Source organism: Corvus hawaiiensis, chromosome 4 (genome assembly GCF_020740725.1).
Source record: "Corvus hawaiiensis isolate bCorHaw1 chromosome 4, bCorHaw1.pri.cur, whole genome shotgun sequence".
Classification (NCBI taxonomy): Eukaryota; Metazoa; Chordata; class Aves; order Passeriformes; family Corvidae; genus Corvus; species Corvus hawaiiensis.
Genome location: NC_063216.1, coordinates 67,749,410 through 67,769,311, shown reverse-complemented (window position 1 = coordinate 67,769,311; position 19,902 = coordinate 67,749,410). Strand labels below are relative to the sequence as shown.

The 19,902-nt window shown below is 43.1% G+C and overlaps 1 protein-coding gene across 1 annotated transcript in view; it reads right to left on the bottom strand.

The window, feature by feature from the left end:
* Window positions 1–47: 47 nt before the first annotated feature.
* The window catches only part of FBXL13 (F-box and leucine rich repeat protein 13), a 72,725-nt gene continuing 52,870 nt past the window's right edge, over window positions 48–19,902 (bottom strand). The window contains 6 exon segments of the mRNA XM_048301890.1: window positions 48–2,532; window positions 2,534–2,682; window positions 3,028–3,302; window positions 10,492–10,548; window positions 10,551–10,635; window positions 19,401–19,545. Coding sequence (XP_048157847.1) covers window positions 2,478–2,532; window positions 2,534–2,682; window positions 3,028–3,302; window positions 10,492–10,548; window positions 10,551–10,635; window positions 19,401–19,545 — 766 coding nt within the window. The 3' untranslated portion in view covers window positions 48–2,477.

Here is a 19,902-nt window from a genome sequence, read left to right as displayed (position 1 = left end):
GAATTCTGCTGGTTTATGCAAAATACAGAGAGTTTTCTTCAACCAAATTGTATCATGGATAGCATAAAATCACTTTCAGAACTGTAGTTCTTATGTGGTCTTCTCATTTGGTGTTTGAACCCTGAGCAGTTTCTGCCTGGGCAATAGGTACTCTATGTGTAAAAATACTTCTGTGAAATGGCAGAACTTGCTCCATGTCATCCTGAACTGCTGGTTTGTGAATAGAAATAAGAATTCCAGCTACGTCTGCCACTGCTCATCTGCAAAGAAAAGCTTTTAAAATAAGTAAAAGTGCAATGGATCTGAGTAATTTCATTACTGAGTGTTCACTGGAACACTCCTCCAATTGGACTTCAGGGCCAAGTCCACATGAACATTCCCCTGAAGGAAAAGCTGCCATAGAATGGAAGTATTGGCCTGGTAACTGAGAACTGGAATCTCTTTGTTTGCTATGTTTGCAGTGACTTAGAGCCCTGTCCTGCAAAGCTGCCAGGCAGCTCTTGGAGGCAGGAAGGCAGAGGAAGGAGGTGAGGGGAGCAGGTAGGCCCTGCACAAGGGCAGGACTGATTTTTGTGGAGAATTCCATGTTACTGTAATGCAAACAGACAGTAAAGTCAATGGAGCTTTTAAAAGCCTTTCCATACCTCTATATGGCACCTTATAAAAGAAGTAGTGAAATTTGTGTTTTAAGCTGAAATGTAAGAATCCCTGCCAACTGAGTGGATGGCAAGGAGCAGGAGAAAATTCAGACTGTCAGCTCAGGCTTTAAGTTTTGTATATATGTGTTTGTACTTTAGGTCATAATGGTACATTATGAAATGAACTTCTCCTTTGCCACAGGATTCCCCGGGAGGTATAATTGCCCCTGGCTAATGGACTTCAAGAGTCAAGGGCAGCATTTCTACTGTAATTCAGGGTGGTTAAAAACTCCACATTCTGTTTACTGTTGTGTGTACTATTTGTTGGGATGAGGTGGGCACTGATGCATATGACAAATTAATATATTTTTAATATAAACACTAATATATAAAACATTTCTAATAGTATTACCAACGTTATTACAATATTGCTAAATATGAGTTATTATACTTTTAAAAGTTACAAAATTAATAAATTATAATGGTTTTGGATATCCAGAAAAATATTTGAAACAAATGATTTCTCTGCCCTGCTGCAGCCAAAGTGAAAAAAGCACCTCAAAATTCACACCACATGAAAACATAAAAACAGTCTAGTAGATCCTTCACAAGATCAAATCCATTTAATGGTCCCATTATTCACCTGGAATACAAAGCCTGTCAGCCTGAGATTAAGGCTGTGTTTTTTGGGACTGCTGCATCAGCAATTTAAGGGGGAACATACTAAGAAAACATGTTATTTGTTCCATATTCAAAAGAAAGCAAACTCTGGCTTCGAATTCATTGATTTTCTAAATCTAGCAGGAATTAAACATCAGGATTTTTAGTTACTCGCTTAAAGTAGTTTAAATAAGCCAGCAGAAAAATTGTGCTACCGCTAAAGCTACTGATTATATTCATTCCAAGCTAATACAATTCCGAGCTAATACCAACTAGAATATTAATATAAAGGTCAAGAATGAGCTGAAGGAGGACAAATCCTTGGGAGTTTCCCCAAAGGCATTGAAGAATGTCTTGTTCTGCTATAATGAGGTGAAACTGTTTTTCTCGAGACAAGGGAAGATTAGTAGGTTATCAGCAATTAGAATCTGAATGGTAAATCCCTTGTGTGCTCATATATCTCTTTTGTCCATTTGGTGAGAAGACTTATTCTTGTAACTGGAGCAAATTTATACTTTTAACACTTTTTTCATCTGTGCTCCCTTTAATTTGCTTCTCCTGGTCTCTCAGCTGCCAGCCAGCCCACAGTTCAGATCTGCAAACACTAACATCAGCTCCTTTAGAGAGTTGGACTCAGCCCAGGAGGCTTTTATGAGAATGAGGGCTCTGGGTGCACAAGTGACTGTTGAGAAGTGGAGAACTGTGCTTAAATGTATGGGTGTAGTTATGTATTAAAGAATCTGTAGTCTGTACCTACTCACTGCTCTCAGTTACTCAAGAAGGCTGTACTTGCTGAGTACCAGCCACATCAAGTGTGAAGTTCTCTGGGGAGTCAGAGGGTTTATGTCCTGGAGAGGACCTTCATGGTAAACAAGAACCTGAAACACATGCAGATTTATTCATTGCTTACTCTGCACAGGACTACAAAAACTTACATTATTGAAAGATGAAGACAGCTTGAATCAACATCTGAGAGTTAGCAGTGCTGTCTGAGTGCAGCTGTCTTGCTTGAAGGCATTCATACTCCTGTGAGAAAGATTTGCAATGCTTCCTTACTAATGCAACAAATGGCCTTTTATTAAAGTGTGATTAGTTTTAAGAAAAAATAACACAGTGGTCTTTTCGTGCTCTAGAGAAAAACCCTTGAAATGTAGAGATGTTGCACAATTTCTTCATTTTTTATTTTGAAGAATTTGTTTTTTCAGGCTCTGATCTGTGTTTTTTGGTGAAGGTGCTTACCATCCCAGTCATATCCAAGCCAGGAAGGAGGATCAACATCATTATGTTCCTGTTTCTCCAGTTCAGCTGTGTATTTCAAGACAGCTTGTCTGCAACACGAGTTCAAAAATAATAATGACAAAATAAAAATTTTCGGAGGCTGTTTCTACAAAAAACACTAGAAGCAGTTTAATGAGGAAAAGTTCCTTGTTTTAACTAAAGCTATCAATATTATAAGGGTGTTGTGGAAAGTAAACCAGAAGATAATTGTTTAGGTCGTAGAGTCACAGAATAAATTAGGTTGGAAAAGGCCTCTGGAGAGCATTTCATCCTGGTGTTACTTTAAATGTATCCAGCTAGACCAGGTGAGTCATGGCTTTGCCAGATGAGTTCTGAACATCTTTAGGGATGAAGGTTGCACAGTCTCTGTGAGCCTCTTCAAGAGTTTGACCAGCTTCCTGGTTAAAAAAATTAAAGTTTCCTTTTAATCAGAATGTAATCAGAATTTTACGTATGCCGCTTGTCCTATCAGTGCACCTTTGGGAATGGTTTGGCCGTGCCTTCTCTTTTGTGTGCTCTGATAGGGGTTAGAGACAGCAATAAGGTCTCCTCCATCTCGAGCTTTCTCCTGTGACTTACCAAAGCAATGCTCTGAAGATTCTTCGCACGGCACATGCTCCAGCCCTTTAATGGTCTTGGTGGGCTTCATCCACACTTGCTCTAGTATGTCAGCATCTGCCTGAACACAGATCTGAGTGGGTGATGCCACTGGAGTAATAATACTGTCTTTGGAAGAAAACATAACACCAAACAAGATAAACAAACCATCTACCTCCAAAGGTATCACAGCATCTCCAGAGTTTTTTTCATAGTTCTACAGGAAGGCTATAGTAACTGTGCAGGTCCATCTCTGTTCTTCTATTTGAACCAGTGTCTGTGGCACCTCCAAGTATTTTTACCCTTTCCTCCTTCACCCTCTGCTTGCTTTTTGGCCATCCTATCTCCTGTAGTTATCTTCTTTTAATGTGTTTTGTTTCAGAAATAGAATTGAGTACACAGTGGGCAGAGCTACAAGAGCCTTACCGTTACCTCCACTTACCTGCACTGGCCCTGGACCTGCCCCAGGGCCGTGTTTTGCAGCTTCTGTGACAGCTGAACCAGAAGAGAGTTGTCTATGATGCTCAAACCCACCCATGACACTTAGATCTCTCTCAACATTTTGTAGCCACTGCCTTTTTGCAGCATTAGAACACAAACCCAAAAAACTAGATCAAAATTTAAGAAAATCCGGCCTCCTGAGTGAGACACTAAAAAGAAGAGCAAATCTCTCCCTTCTTTCCTGGCAGTGTCAGTCCAACAACTTTCATTACCTTCCCAAACTGAAGAAGCTCAACCCACCACTTTCAGTCTTGTGAATGTCTCTTTCTTTCCATGCCTTGTGTGACCTGGCTGCCAGCCTGGTTCTGTTGAGCAGAGCGCCCTTCTGCCCAGCCTCCCCCAGCGCTGGCTCTGCGCTCCAGAACCCCCTCTGTGCTGAGCATACTCCAGTGCTCCTTGGGGAAAAGCCAACTCTCTGCATCTCCCGTCCTCTCCAGGATTTTCAACCTGATCTGGTGTGTAACAGCCACAGCAAGGCAGTCTTTCTCCCTGCTGGCCAATTCCTAAGCTCTGGAAAAATACAATCTGTAGCATCCAGACAATACTAGAAAAAAATCCAAATTGAAGTGCTTTGTTATCTGCCAGTAATGCTGCTACAGTGTTTTTTGTGGTTTTTTCCCAAAGTGGGAGCGCTGGAGATGGTTACAAGAGGCAGATGTGCTTGCACCACTAGAGCAGGAAAAAGGAAGTGGGCAGGAGTGGAAAAGGGACAGAATTAGTGAAGCTAAGAGGGCTTGTTTTCAACCATTGCAGGAAATTTTTTTTATAAAATGTCCAACACCGACATACTCTATGAAGCACAGGAACACAAGGCTGCATCTGTTTTTGCATTAGGGGGGCCTGTGCCATTGAGGAATGTGTGCACAATTTATATGAGCTATAAGCTCTGACCTATAAAAAATCAACTCATCCAAGTCCAAATTCCTGTTTTTCATGGAAACTGCGATGTATAGCGGCTGTCTGAAGCATGTATAAGGGGAGCTGTTACTATTTTTTTGGAAACTTATGATGTCCCATGCCTGGAGCTACAGTTGAGTGGTTTGCCAGAAACAGCCATTCATTAATCATCAACACATGGTAAAAAGATTGTTTATTTAAGATATACTGCATTATGACAGAACCTGTTAATTTTATTTATTTATTTATTTATTTACTGTCTTAAATGAGCACATTGATGAATAAAAGTATTTCAGCCAATAATTACAGTCATCTTTGGCAAAACAACTATCTCTTGGTATAAGTCAGACAAAAGTACTGGCCCAAACACACAGCTTGAGCAGCACTGGAATACATAATTGAATCCTTACCCAAAATTTGAATCCATTTTACTGAGAGGAGGTAACTGGGAAATACAGTTCTGCAACATGGTCTGAATCCTGAGCCATTCCAAAATTCAACAGTTTTTCAGAATCACAGAATATGCTGAGTTGGAAGGGACCCACCAAGATCATCAAGTCTGACTCCCAGCCCTGCACAGCACCATCCCCAGGCGTCACACCATGTGCCTGACAGCATTGTCTAAACGCTTCTTGACCTCTGTCAGGCTGGTGCTGGGACGACTTCCCTGGGGAGCCTGTTCCTGTTAGACTGGGTCCATCATAATAAAAAGCAGAGGTTATGAAAAAAGCTTCTTGACATGAGGTTACAGAAACCAATCAACAGTAAAAAGTAATGGAAACCAAAAACTTAAAAATGGGAGAACTGTTTATAGTGCAAGTACAGGAGAAATTAAGCAAGTGGAGGGAGGCAGCTAATGCGAAAAGCAGGAAGCATCCTGCAGGCATGCTCCAGGTTACAAAAGGTGGTTAGACTACGTAAGATCTGAACTATTCTGAGGTCTGTGTCAGCTGCAGTAGTTTTATCATTTTATGGTATCCAGTTCATGTGCAGTCAGTGGCTGAAACATGGCACTCCAGGAGCCTCTGCATCACTTCCAAAAAGAGATTTACAGTCAGCAAGAAGACAGTACTATATGTTTTGTTGCTTATTAAACAGAAAACTTAGGAGTAATTATTGTTGGTCTTTTATCAATTCAGGTGTAGGAGATCTTCATTTCCAATTCCCTGTTTGTTGGATCTTTCCTGCCTTGAGACCTGAATATTTGGATAATACCCAAGAAATTCCGCTTTTTCAGGAAAAAAAGAGTTCTTGCAATCTCCTTTCTAACCAACAGCAGCCATCAGAAGACACAACAAAACCAAACAAAAATCAAAAAGTGTTCTCCAAATGTCAAATGTATTGTAGCTATTAAGACCTAATATAATTTTTGTTTAAAAGGCAAAAATTGTAATAGGAATTGTTGATGAGTTACTCGTTATGACCGTAGTCATGAGTTTAGGAGAAATGTAACCAGTTTTATATTAGTGCAGACAAGAAAGAAGGAAGTACTTAATTTGGCTCTCAAAGAATATCTTTTGGGGGAACCAAACTGTTACAGATAAGAAATATTACAGTTTGGGGAAAGCACAAGACTAGCCGGCTTCTCTGTCAATGACACATTTCCTTTCTCATTTTGCATCTAGAAATGTTAACACAGAATGCTTTGTAGGGAACAGAAGTGTTTCTCTAAAGATGCCGGTGTGTTATTTCCTGTAGGATCAGTCTTAAATGAATCAAACTGACACAACATTTCTAAAATTATATTTTAGCAAGCAGTGAGTTAGCTTTCTTTTCCTCTAGCAGAAGAAGTCAGTTGTACCAGTACTATGGACTTGCACATTAGATTATCCATGATTCTTTCTGCCATTTAGAAACTGGATTAACTGAAAGGTCATTAGCCTCTGGATACAGAAATATGCAGCAGGATACCAGGCCACAGACCTTTTTTTCCTTCTAACATTTATTAAACCTGCAAGCAGGGCAGTACGTTGGCAAACACAAACTCAACGTCTACCTGATACTGGAAAGAATGAACAATTTATATGCCCATAGCTGTTTCCTATGAAGCCTCATTGGACTGAGATTTGAAGAACTTTGTGGCTCCACATGTTTTCTATTTTAATCTATCAAAACAGTAAAAATAAAAAACCCCTGAAAAATAATGTGGCATGATACAAGAGATATGACTCAATAGTTGCAAAGTTTAGTCTATTGAGAATTAAAAGTCTATTACTAACCAGTCTGCTAGGACTGGTTAGTGTTTAACAATAAATAATGGGGAATTCCTTTGGAACAATGAAGTATACATGATTTATAGATATTTTAGGGCAACTTTGAACTAAAAAGTTTAAATTTTTATGGTTTATTTAGACGCTAAGCCACTAGCATATTTCATTCTCCAGATGGATGTGATTTTTACATAGATTACTTTTCCATCTCCTTAAACAGGGAATGAAACATCTCTGCAATGTAGATTTCACACCTGCAGAACGTAAATTACACTTGAAGCCAGCCTTTACCTTCAGTGAAAATCTAAGAATCTGAATATGGTTTTAAGAGTTAGTCTGAAAACAGAAAATGAGGGCCCATTGTTTTTTTTTCTGGCAATCTGTTGCTTATCATTCATTACTAAAAACATACAGGTTGTGAATGAAACACATAGTTTTATAGAAATATGTGACAGTGACAATACTGTCATTGCTTTTGATGTTCTTGAAAAGCTACTGTAAGATAACTAACTCTAGAACCATGCCATATTTTATTGTGCTTTTGATGTAGTTACTGGTAGAAGATAAAATTTTTATCATCTTTGCTGTATTGGCCTTGAACTGCAACTTTAAAAAAAAGATTTTCCTAAATTGGGGAACGTGCAGGATGTGGAACATATCTGAATCTAGCTGTGAACTCACTTTTATCTTATGAATATCATTCCATCTGGATGCAGCCAGTCTATTCTGTGGCCTGGCAAGGTCTAGCGTGAGGTGTCTTTGGACCTGTTGGAAGGAACAAGCAAAAAATTTTCACGGCTGAATTATTCTGCATAATCAATCCACCTAATAGGTGTTGTCCCAGACTCAGCACAGGGTAGGAGTTTCCTGTCACTGAACATATGGTGTAAAGGGCTAGAGACTGAGGCTGGCAAGGAAAAGAACCATCCACTGTCCAGTAAATGAGACTCAAGAAAATAAAATTGGCAAAGTTTACTTAGTTCTAAACATCACAAAAAGGGCAAAGATAAGTCTGGGTGGAGATGTGTGTCTCATTGTTGCTTTTTTGTTTTGCAAAGATGTATAACTCTCCAGGGTTTCCTTTAAAGTAAAAATAACTGGTTGGGAAATTCCTTGGCTGAGTCAGAAGAGTTTAATCAAGACCTTTGGAGAGCCCATTGCACGTGGGACTCTGAGGCAGAGGCATAATCCTGGGTCATCCCAGGCTACAATAATGCAAATGGGTTTCTGAGGTCATGTCAGCACCTTGATCATGGCTCACCCAACACAAACTGGAATTGGCACAAATTTCTGTTCCCATTACATCTCACCTCTACAGGAAGATGGATCAGTAACCAGAGCCAGAAAGGGCCAACACACTGTTGCTGCTCTAAACAGACATGTGAAGTCACAGAATAAACAAGTCAACCACAGCAATCTGAGGATAAAAGAAAATCTCTTGAGGCTTAATATGAGAAAAACCATAAATCAGAAAATTTTGAAGAGATTAAATGAATCTGAATTAATTTAATTTTTTTTCCAGTTACTACTGTTGCATACCAATCCTTCAAAGCACTTTCTGTATCTTACAAGTGTTGAATTAGAAGTAGGGATTTTAAGGAGGAAGTTCTGAGATGACATTGAGAAAACTACATCTGAGAGAAGTGAAGAAAATAAGACCAATGACACCAGAATTGTTTGTAGTAAAAAAGGGAAATAGTAGAGGAGGGTTTGCAAAGTGTGAAGCACACTGGAAATACCTTTCGAGTTATTAAGCATATGCATTAGTCTCGTGGTCTCTAAAGTGACTATTAAACCCTGGATTGGTTTGGCAGGAAGTACAGTACTTACAGTGGTTCTGTTAGAGTAAGGTTAGCCTAGTATAGGCTATCTATATAGGACAGTATTATATATTTCTTACTCTCGTAAAGTTTTATTAAATTATATACTCAGATCTATCAACCATGTCTAAACTTCAGTTCCTTTCCAGTTTCAGGCCCTGTGGCATGTCTGTCCACTGTGCTGTTCTAGCTGTACAGGGCCTGGTCTGTGATGCTCTTAAGCCCCATGGAAGGGTGGTGGATATTGAATCCACATCTTTTGAGACTCACAGGTGAAAACTCAATGCTCAACTCAGCTTTCCCAATTTTTAAGAAAGGTGAGAGGGAAGGCTCTGGCAATTATTGGCCCTCCAGTCTCACTTCAGTGCCTGGTAAAATTATAGAGGAGGTTATTCTGAGAGTAACTGAAAAACATTAGAGAGACAATGCAGTCACTGGGCACAGCCAGCATGGGTTCACAAGGGGGGAGTCCTGCTTAACCAACTTTATTTCCTTTTATGACAAGGTCATCCACCTACCTGACCAGGAAGCCAGTAGATATGGTGGGTTTGGATTTTAGCAGAGCTTTTGATACTGTCTCCAATAGTGTCCTGGATAAACTGTCCAGCACTCATCTTACACAGTCCATAATACACTGGGTGAGCAGCTGGCTCACAGGTTGGGCTCAAAGGGTTACAGTAAATGAGGTTATATCAGGTTAGTGGCCAGACACCAGTGCTCAATTTGTAATGTTTTTATAAATGATCTGGATGCAGGAATTGAATGTAAAGTGTGCCAATGATACTAAATGAGACTCCCTGCGGGGTAGAAAGGAGCTACAGAGATCGGGATAGACTGAAAAGCTGGGCAGTCACCAGCTGTATGAAACTGAACAAGAGCAAATACTCGATTCTCCACCTGGTATAGGGTAGTCCTGGTTATACATACACCCTCAGGGATGAAAGGCTGGAGAACAGCCCTGAAGAAAGGGATCTGGGCGTTTGGGTCGATGGAAAGTTGAACCTGAGTCAGCAGTGGCAGCCAGGAGGGCCAACCATGTCCTGGGGGGCATCAGGCACAACATCACCAGCCAGGCAAGGGAGGGGATTGTCCGGCTCTGCTCTGCTCTGGGACGGCCTCACCTCGAGTGCTGGGGGCAGTTCTGGGCACTACAATATAAAAAAGAGATTAAGCTGTTAGAGAGCATCCAAATGGTGACCAAGATGATGAAATATCTTGAGAACAAAACTTAAAATGAGTGGTTTAGGTCACTTGACTTGTTCAGCTTGGAGAAGGGAGGGCTGAGGAGGAGGTGCTTGCCGGTGATAAGGCATAAGCTATGTCAGGGGAATTTCAGATTGAACTTTAACAAAAGGTTCTTTACTGAGAGGCTGGTCAGTCACTGCAACAGGTTCCCTGGGAAAGTGGTCACAGCACCATAGCTTGAGTCACTCGCTGTAACCGTGCTGTGTTTTGAGCACAGGCTCACATCTACTTCTTCCATATACGGACACTCAGTCATTGGGAACCAGGCCCCCACAAACCCTTGGAGTGAGTTCAAGTACACAGTGCGATGGCCCAGCCTGGTTTTCTCATTCGTGTTCCCATGTGTCCTTGAGGTAGTGTCCTATGTCTCTAGAAACTGCCGTAAGAGGACATTGTCTGCCATAAAGTGACGTGAAGTCTGTATTTCTCCTCACTTCTGACTGACACTAGAATATGTAGATAACCCCACCAGACCACAAGGATCCTAAGGCACCAATGTGGACACCCCCTAGATAAAGAAGCTAGATGGCTCAAGCCAGATACCTAGCATGGCACCGTGATGCCAGTGAAGAAAAAAGTTTTAGGGTTTACAACCACCTTGGAATTAAAATTAGGAAAACCCTCCTTGTAATTTTTCTACAGTACAAAATGTCATGAGAATTTGGAGTTGCTTACAGTCTTTCCAAAGTTATTTCAGGTATAGTCAGTAAGATGAGTATAACCTGAGATGTCCAAGAGGAAGAGACAATGGCACGCTGCAGCCAAGTGTTGGATACACGTATCAATCATCTGTAAATGAAGCAACAAGACATGCAGACGTTAGAAGATTATTGAATAGATGAAAAAAAAAAAAAACCACAGAGCACAACTTTAGTGTCTGATTTGTAGGAAAACTATGTTTTAAAATTGAAGTAAGGGTTCTGGCACTGCAGAATTCTGAATCTCTACAAGAGCCTCCACAGAAACTGTCACTTTCTAATATTAGATATTAATTAACTGTGTATCCAGTCTAGTCTTAAGTATTGTGGGTTTTTTTCACCTACTGAGAATGGTTTAACTTTCCCAGCCTTATATGTCCATGTAGCAGATATAAGCCTTCAGCATTCATGCTATTGCATTGCTCTCACTAAATTATTAGGATCCACTTGTATCAGTTTTTTAACTCAGTTCTCTGTTACAAATGAGTGTCTCACAAGACTTTTTGAATGTGTGGTTGGTTTTTTTTAGCTCTGCAGCGCAGCTGCTTAGTTTCACCTCACAAGTTCATTTTTCAGGAACTCATTGCCATTAATGCTGGAAGTTGTATTTGAGAGAAACATAACACTCAGAGTCTTCAAGATACATAAGCAACCAGGCAAGGTACTAATTGCTCCACTGACCTCAGTGGAAATAGTCAAGAACACATTATGCACATACTTTAATTACCTTGTTCATTCAGGACCAAACAAAAGGAGGGAACATAGTAAAAACCTTGTAAAGATATTTGATTAAAATCACTGGAGTGGCAGGGTGGAAAGAGAGATGAGAGTTTCACATGTTCTGAACAGCCAGTCTCATGAGAACCTAAAAGGGACAAGGAGGCAAGATAAAGCTGGAACCTGGGGTTGTGGAACAAAAAGTTAGCGCACTATCTCATGATAGTCCTCCTGGTATGCAGAGGAATGTAGACGTGCTTTGCTTATTCCAGTTCTATTTATATGCTCAATATTAAGGTCTGCAATAGATTAATAAATAGATTAAAATAATATCAAGTAGATTAATATTCTTATTAAAAAAAAAAGAAATTGCTGACTCTGAAGTCAGTAATGGGTATCAGATGCATTTAGAAAAATCTACATTTGTCATCCTCTTGATCCTATTCCCTTTAGAGGACTGAATGACCGAATTCATTGTTCATTCTATTGTGTCTTTGGAACTTAGCTATTTAAAAAGCCAGTTCATTTAACCAGAGATTTATTTTCAGTTATTGCTGTATTTTTTCATGTGTAGAATATTTCCCACAGCAACTTCATTTTTTTCCTATGAAATAAGAATACCCTTGAATCAGGCTCATTCCCTGAATAAGGCTCAGAACTGTAGGTTAAGGGGGTTCTGGGGGTCCAGTCGGGACGGCCGGACGTAGACGGTGACGGATGGAGACGAGAGATCTCTATAGGCAGGTCTTGGGACACAGCCGGTTTATTGTAAAAGGCTTGGGTATTGGGGCACTGCTCAGAGCTGGTAGACTCAGCTCTGAGCAGGCCCAAGAGAGCAAGAGAGTAAACGGGTGAGAGAGAGAGAGTGTAAGAGCAAGAGTAAGAGCAAGAATAGAAGTGGAAGTGAGGAATGTCCGAAGTCCTGGTTACAATACAATAAATCATCTTCTGTACTGAATATTCTAATTGTCACTAACCAATCTAATACAAGATACAAATCCTATAGCATTTACATACAGCCTATAAGAGTTCTTATATTACCATAGAGTGTTACATCTTAACTTCTAAAAACTACTCTTTGGACCCCTTCTGCTGAGCTAGTAGGGTCTGCTCTGACCCTTGGACCTGTTTGCAAGCAGAGGGTATTGTTCCATCAAGAGGGGATTACTTCAGTTGGCCATACCATTGTTTTCTAGTTGTTCAGTAACTAAGACCTGATATTTCAAAAGTGGCTTTCATTTCGATGTTGCCTGTAGTTTTCATATTCCCAAAATCTTTTGTCAGGCAATCACATTTCCAAGGCTTTCCTGTTTCATCTTCCCCAACATCTCCCCCTTTTCGACGGACAATTAAGATATTAGACATAGTCTTACTCATTATTTTTTGCACACACTGAAGTATACAAGGTACTGCTACTAAAACTATAATTATTACTACTAGAATAATCAAGCCTATTTTACAGAGTTCCCTTAGCCAGGGTGCAAAGCTCCAACCATCAAACAAACTGTCTAGCCAAGACGAGTTATCTGTTGTAATTTGGTTAGCTAGGTCCCTTAGGTTTTGTCTTTGGTTGATTTACAGGTAAAGCTTCATTATAAAAACAAAAACAAAAGGTTAAAAGCAACATGCATCTACACAAATAATGCTAAAACTCCATTCTTTTCTCAAGCTGTTTCTGGCAGACAATCTTCTCTCAGTGGTTCTGCCGAGTTCACATTTCAGTGCCGGCTTCTCGGCTCCTACTCGCGGGGTCACTGGCTGGTGTGGAACAGACAGTGGGCTTTGATGCGTGGTACAGCTTCACGTTCTTTGCTGGAATCCACTTGGTTCCTTCACCTGTGGAGAGACATGCAAATCCCTTTCCCCACATTATAAGATCATAAGGTCTTTCTATTTTTCCTGATGCTAAATTCTTAATTAAAACTGGAGGGTGCTCTTTCAGTTTTGCTTTTTTGTTGTTTAGGAAATGTCTATAGATGGGGGGATCAGGCTCTTCTGCAGAGCTGTTCAAGAAATTAAAAACATACAAGGCTTTATTCAACCTTCTTTGAGGTGTAGCCTGGGCTTTTCCCCTTTTCTGTTGATTTAAAATGCGTTTTAAAGTTTGATGTGTTCCTTTTAGGGTACTTTTTGGCAGTTGTTTAAGATACGGTGAGCAAATGCCACTGTATCTTACAGCACTTTTTAGTTCTTTAATTTGGAGAGTGGAGATGGGAGCCCACATTTTAGGACTGTCAGGCTGTTGGCTAGCTATCACAGGCTTAGTTAATAGACTAAGACTTTCATCTTTATAGATTTGGGGTCTTATTTCATGGCAATCTGTTAATTTAGAATAATCTGAGCACTTTGGAGGATTTTTTGATTCAGAAGGTAGTGCTGACAAACTTTCAGAACTCGTTTTCTCTTTCTGGGTTGCAAGATCCCCGCCGCTTGCCGGCGGGACTCTGGGGCTTATTGCAAACAAATCTGGCTGCTTTTCAGAGTTTACTTGTGTTAGATTTAAAGCATCAGCTCCGGCAGAGGGGCTCTCCGTCTCCCCTGCCACTGGAGCTGCATTATTGCTCTCGGTTCCCCCCCTGCTCGCGGCTTCTGAGGCAAGGCTGCGCTGCGCGGAGGGATACGGCTGTACGGTGTCGGGGGACCCCGGCGGGGGCGGCTGCGGCGCGGGGATGGGACCCGGCAGGGGCAGCGATGGAACGGCAGAGTTCGGGAGTGGTGCAGCCGATCTCGGTGGCGGCGGGCGAGGAGGCGGGGTGGAGCTGCGCGGCGGAGTCGCGGGAGGATGCGCGGCTGGTCCCGGGAGCGGTGCTGAGGTTGGAGAAGTCTGAGCGGACTGATACCACTGGTCCGGGAGTTGCAGCAATGGCGCATGCGCGTGTTGCGTCATCAGGTCCGCGCGGTAGGCTGTAAGGGCAGCAGTCCGTGTGGCGGGCGGTTCGGGCGGAGCGAAAGATGGCAGGACTGCAGAACCAGGGGCTGGGGCTGCGGTCGCGGGAGGCAGGAGGGCTGGTGGCTGGATGGCGGCGTGCTGCTGCTGGAAGCTTGTAGGCTGGGCTGGGGTGGGTGGTGGTGCCGCGGGAGACGGGGCTGCAGTGCCGGGAGACGTAGCTGGAGCAGGGGCAGGTACGGGGGAGACTGCAGACATCCGTGCAGGCAGCGCGGCACCGGCATCAAGTGGCTCGCGGAGCTGGGGCGCTCCCAGCGCAAGCGATGGTGTGCCGGGATTGGGGAACCGCACAGAAACGGCAGGAGGAGCGGGAGTAGACACAGGCGGCTGCTGTGCCGCCACGGGGCCGGGGGACCGCTCGGGGCGTGCTGTGCGCGCTTGAACGGCAGGGTGGGGGGGTAGGGTTCCTGCGGTAACGTGCACAGGGGGTGCCGGAGACAGCAGGACAGCCGTGGCCGGCGCTGTAGGCACTAGTGTTTCGGGAGCGGCAGGGGACTGTGAAGACGCAGCAGCGGCGGACGCGGATGGAACAATGGCTATCATCGGCGCCGTGTGGGGGGGGGGGACCTGGGGGGCTGGAAGAAGGGTCGCCGCTTGGTTTTGGGGGGGGCCGGCTATAATGGTAGCCATGGCCATAACCGGCGCGGCTGGGGGAGGGGTAACACCCGTAGGTAGCAGGGGGGTAGGCGCTGGCCCCGCCGGGGTACCGCCGGGGGGCGGGGCCACCATGATGTCAGCAGCGGGGGGTGGGGTAGCAATGACGGCAGCAGGGGGGGGTGGAGCCGCGGTGACGGAACCGGGGGGGGGGCACAGAGGGGCAGGGGCAAGGGGCGGGGCCGCGGAGACGCTGGCACTGAAGGCGGGGGCCGCGGGGGATGGGGCAGCGGGGAGGAACGGGATGGCGGGAGGGGCGGGAGGGGCCGTAGGGTCCGGTGGGGTGGCTGGGGCCGGGGTAACGGGCGCGGGGGCCGCGAGCGCAGGGGGCGGGGCGGCGCGCGTCAGGCGGACCGCGGGTATCGGAGCCACGGGGTCCGGCGGAGGGGCGGGGGCCGTGCTCCGCTGCGGGCTCGCGACGGCAAGGGGCGGACTCGCAGCTGGAACCAGGCTCGGCGGGGTGACTGCTGCGGGCGGCGCCACCGCAGCAAACAGCTCTACCAGCGCTCTGCAAGCTGGGAGCAGCTGTGCAGCTGCCATATCCCGGTAGGAGATATTATTAAAGAGCTTAACTCCAACTGTGTCCCAAAAGTCTCTTGTAAAGACGGCTGAACGGTCAGCATTTGGGAAATTAAGTCGGGTCCATTCTAAAAGATTTTTTAGCTCGTGTTTAGGCAACTGACTAGGACCAGAGCTTATAAGTAAATGCTTAAGTTGCTTATAGAGATCTCTGTCATGGGCAGAGTGGGTTTGTCCCATTTTTTAGACCAGTATGATACTCACTTAGGTGATGTCGCAGGAGCAGCGTCCTTACTCAGATGTCTGTCGTGGGGGGCTGGCCAGGCACTCCACTCAGCACTCAGGACGCCGCTTTTCGGTCCTTTCCCAGAGCTCCGGTTTCAGGCGTCGCTTGGCAACGGCTTTCCGTGCTCAGGACCTCACGGGTAGGTCCGCACTGAGCTCCAGTGCGGGCGGTGCTCAGCACTACTCGCCTGTGCTCGGGGCGTGCGGCAGATTTCCCTCCGCAGAGCTCCGGTCAGTACTGCTTAGCAGCGTGTCCGTGCTCGAGGGGTGATACGGCAGACCTCCTCAAAGAGCTCCAGGGGGCCGCTGCGCAGCAGTGGCGGCCTGTGCTCGAGGACTGCCAGGCAATTCCCTCCAAGAGCTCCAGGTAAACCCCGTGCTCGAAGGCTGCCTCAGCAGAATTACAGAGCTCCAGCTATTACGATGCGCAGCATCGGTATGCCGTGCTCACGACACGTTCTAGGTGGCTATAACTGGTCTTTTAGTTACCGTCCATGGAGAAAAGTCCTACAGATGGAGAAGGCTGAACCGGGCGTTCAATCACGTTGTGTGCCAGGCTGCAGGTGCTGGGTGTGGGTTCGGCAATCACGGTGGGCGCCAGACTGTAGGTTAAGGGGGTTCTGGGGGTCCAGTCGGGACGGCCGGACGTAGACGGTGACGGATGGAGACGAGAGATCTCTATAGGCAGGTCTTGGGACACAGCCGGTTTATTGTAAAAGGCTTGGGTATTGGGGCACTGCTCAGAGCTGGTAGACTCAGCTCTGAGCAGGCCCAAGAGAGCAAGAGAGTAAACGGGTGAGAGAGAGAGAGTGTAAGAGCAAGAGTAAGAGCAAGAATAGAAGTGGAAGTGAGGAATGTCCGAAGTCCTGGTTACAATACAATAAATCATCTTCTGTACTGAATATTCTAATTGTCACTAACCAATCTAATACAAGATACAAATCCTATAGCATTTACATACAGCCTATAAGAGTTCTTATATTACCATAGAGTGTTACATCTTAACTTCTAAAAACTACTCTTTGGACCCCTTCTGCTGAGCTAGTAGGGTCTGCTCTGACCCTTGGACCTGTTTGCAAGCAGAGGGTATTGTTCCATCAAGAGGGGATTACTTCAGTTGGCCATACCATTGTTTTCTAGTTGTTCAGTAACTAAGACCTGATATTTCAAAAGTGGCTTTCATTTCGATGTTGCCTGTAGTTTTCATATTCCCAAAATCTTTTGTCAGGCAATCACATTTCCAAGGCTTTCCTGTTTCATCTTCCCCAACACAGAACAGTACTGCTGAATATTTTATAGAATCAGCATTTGCAAAATGACTTTTACCTGCCCTAGGTATACAGAACCATGACATGGAGACTCACAGCACTTCCACTGAAGTCACTGGAGTTTCTTGAAAGACATTTGATTTGCCCCAGTATATAGGATTAAAGTGATAAACTTCTAATTTTAGAGTAACCTGCATAGCACATTCAAAATATTCTAAATGTACTTGTATTTCTATATTATTTGTTTCCCATGTTATCTTCCTATGGTTTTTAAAATTCTTTTTCTTGAATGTAATATATCAAATGTTGCAGGACACTTTAACATATATCCTTTGGAACAGGTTCATTTTGACTTTAATCTCCTGACCATTTTTAAACAGTTTCTGAGTGGAAAATATTTCTTTACTTAGCAGCTGGATACCCTCAATTTACACTACAGATTGCCAAAGGATTTGTAAGACCCATTAGCTTTAACATCCACAGGTGTACTCATCTCATTTTATGGAGCTGCAAGCTGGATCCAAGTCAAAAAAAGACTTGTAAACTTATGGGTAGGTTTATGTGGAAGATGTTCTTTTCTGAAAATAGTAGGGTATTAGCATTTAACAGATTGGCTTTATAACTGTTTAAGGAAAAGATACCATCTAGGAACAAAGTGTTGGAAAGGGATTATTAGGTCACTGAGTTGACTCATTGTTCCCATTTGCAGGAACTGCAAAATATGACCCAGTCCATTCCCTCACCAAGAGCCGTACTAACATTCCTTAATAGTTTTTCCCATGTCCCTTCCCAGAAAGCTTCACAATTCACTGCTGTGATAAGAATTTTTTCACAATTCACTGCTGTGATAACCCAAAAATCTCCCAACTGCCAGCCTAAATGTATTTACTGACATTTTATGGTGTTTGTTTTGTTTTCCTGTGTTGGTATATAACGTGTTGTGGGGAGCATGGCACACGGGACTGGTTACACCACTACCTAACTTCAAATACTTTGGGAAGATCTTCATGCACAACTTCTATTACCACTGTCATTGTGGAAAAAATAGCTTAATATCTATCTAAAACCAAAGGATGCAGGAGATTAAGGCTCATGTGTATTATAATTAATCATGTTCTGTAGGTATCTGTAAGATGTAAACCAAGTGCTAGTGGTAAGATGGAGAGTGGCCTGTCAGATCTGAAACACAGCCAGTGAGTTTTGGCATAGAGGCTGAGAAACTTACGTACATTTGGAAGGCAAACAACTCGACCAGAGAATATCTAAATTTAGGGCTGGCTAATTAGTCAGCAAAATAATCTCAAATTAGTTGTGCAGGGGCTATGTTCAGCCACTGCAGGGAATGAGGGGATGTATGGAGGACTGAAAGAATAGTCAAGGGTTATGGAGATGAGTGTTGGTGAGGAGGAAGGCAGGGACAAGTGATGGCTGCAGACTTATTGTGGAAGGAAACAGGACATGAGCACTTCAGTGGGGAAAAAAGGGGGTAACTGTTTCAATGAGTGGCAAAATTTTAAAGGATACTTCAAGATTAACATTTCCAGAAGTAGTAATAAACTTGTTCATTGCCATGTGATAGTGATGGAAGCTGCATTACAATTTCTCCCATGAAATTTAAACAAAAAATGAAATCAGCATTTTAAGAATTACATTTGCAAGCTTATTTTCAAAATGAAGCAAGTATTTGGTTTTGCTGTTAAAAAAATAATTAAAGCCACATAAATAATTAAGTGCATGAAAGTCAGAGCTATTAAGTCAGAAGGTGCAGGGAAGGGATATAGGCTTTCATAAGAGCAATAATTTCAAAAGGGAACACACATTCAGATACAACAAAAGCATAATTAAGATGCAAGGCTTTAGTCAAAAAGAAGTGATACAGAAAATACAAGAAGCAAAAATGCTGTAATAGAAGCTCATGGTAAAGAGGAACTAAGTTTCACTACAGATGAACATTAATCTAAATAATTTCATTTCAACACTGAGTGCTCCAGCTTTTAGGCCTCTCTGCTATTTCAAAGTAGCCACTGCCCTGCCATGTAAAGACACAGGTATTAAGTTCTAATGCCTCAGCTTATGCTTTACCTGGGTTCAGAAAAAGCACTGGAAAAAAACAAGCATGAAAAAAATATCAAGAATAATTTAATCAAGAGTAATTTAAACAAAGCCACAATCCTTTGGAAGCACCCAAAACACCAGAACCTGAGAGAGTATTTGCAGGAAGTATCACTAAAAGCTCTTCTCTCTTCACCCTTCTTTAGACATCAACCCTTGGAGAGACAAACTTTTACCTGATACAGCATGGACACTGTTGTACTGTAACTGCAGTCATTAGAAAAATGCCAAATACTCTCAAGAGCCAAGTCTCAAAACTCACAGAAAAGCAGCTGAATCAAATTTCTGGATGAAATAGTAAGTAATACTTTGCAATACCAATCCCAGAACTATCACCCTATTTCTTATACCTACCTTTGGGCAACTCACTTTGTTGACAGATTTTACTCTGTGGCAGTGCAATGCCATCGTTTTCACAGCTTCATCTGTCAGCTGAGGGCAGCAGGAGACATGGCAGTGTTCCAGGTATTCTGTGTCCTTGCAGAACTCAATTACAATACGTGTACATCAGTCCTTTGATCCACTGCAGACACTTCAGTTCTCTAGGTACCCTTCATTAGTAGTGAAGACATTCAGCTGTTGACCGGGAATGTTGCTAGAAAAAGAAGAGATGCATTAAGGGGCTATTTTCCATTGCTAATATATTATACTGTGGATTCATTAAACTAACATTTATGTAAGTTCTACTATATTATTAAAACATGTTGAATTTGGGTTGTTTAAATTGAGCACAACCCAGAAACTAAACTTTTTTTGCTTAGAGAACCAGGCCCAAATACATTCATTCTACTACTGGCTGCAAATGCCCTTTTTTTGTGCATAAAACCTTTTTCTTTTTTTTTCTTTTTCTTTCTCT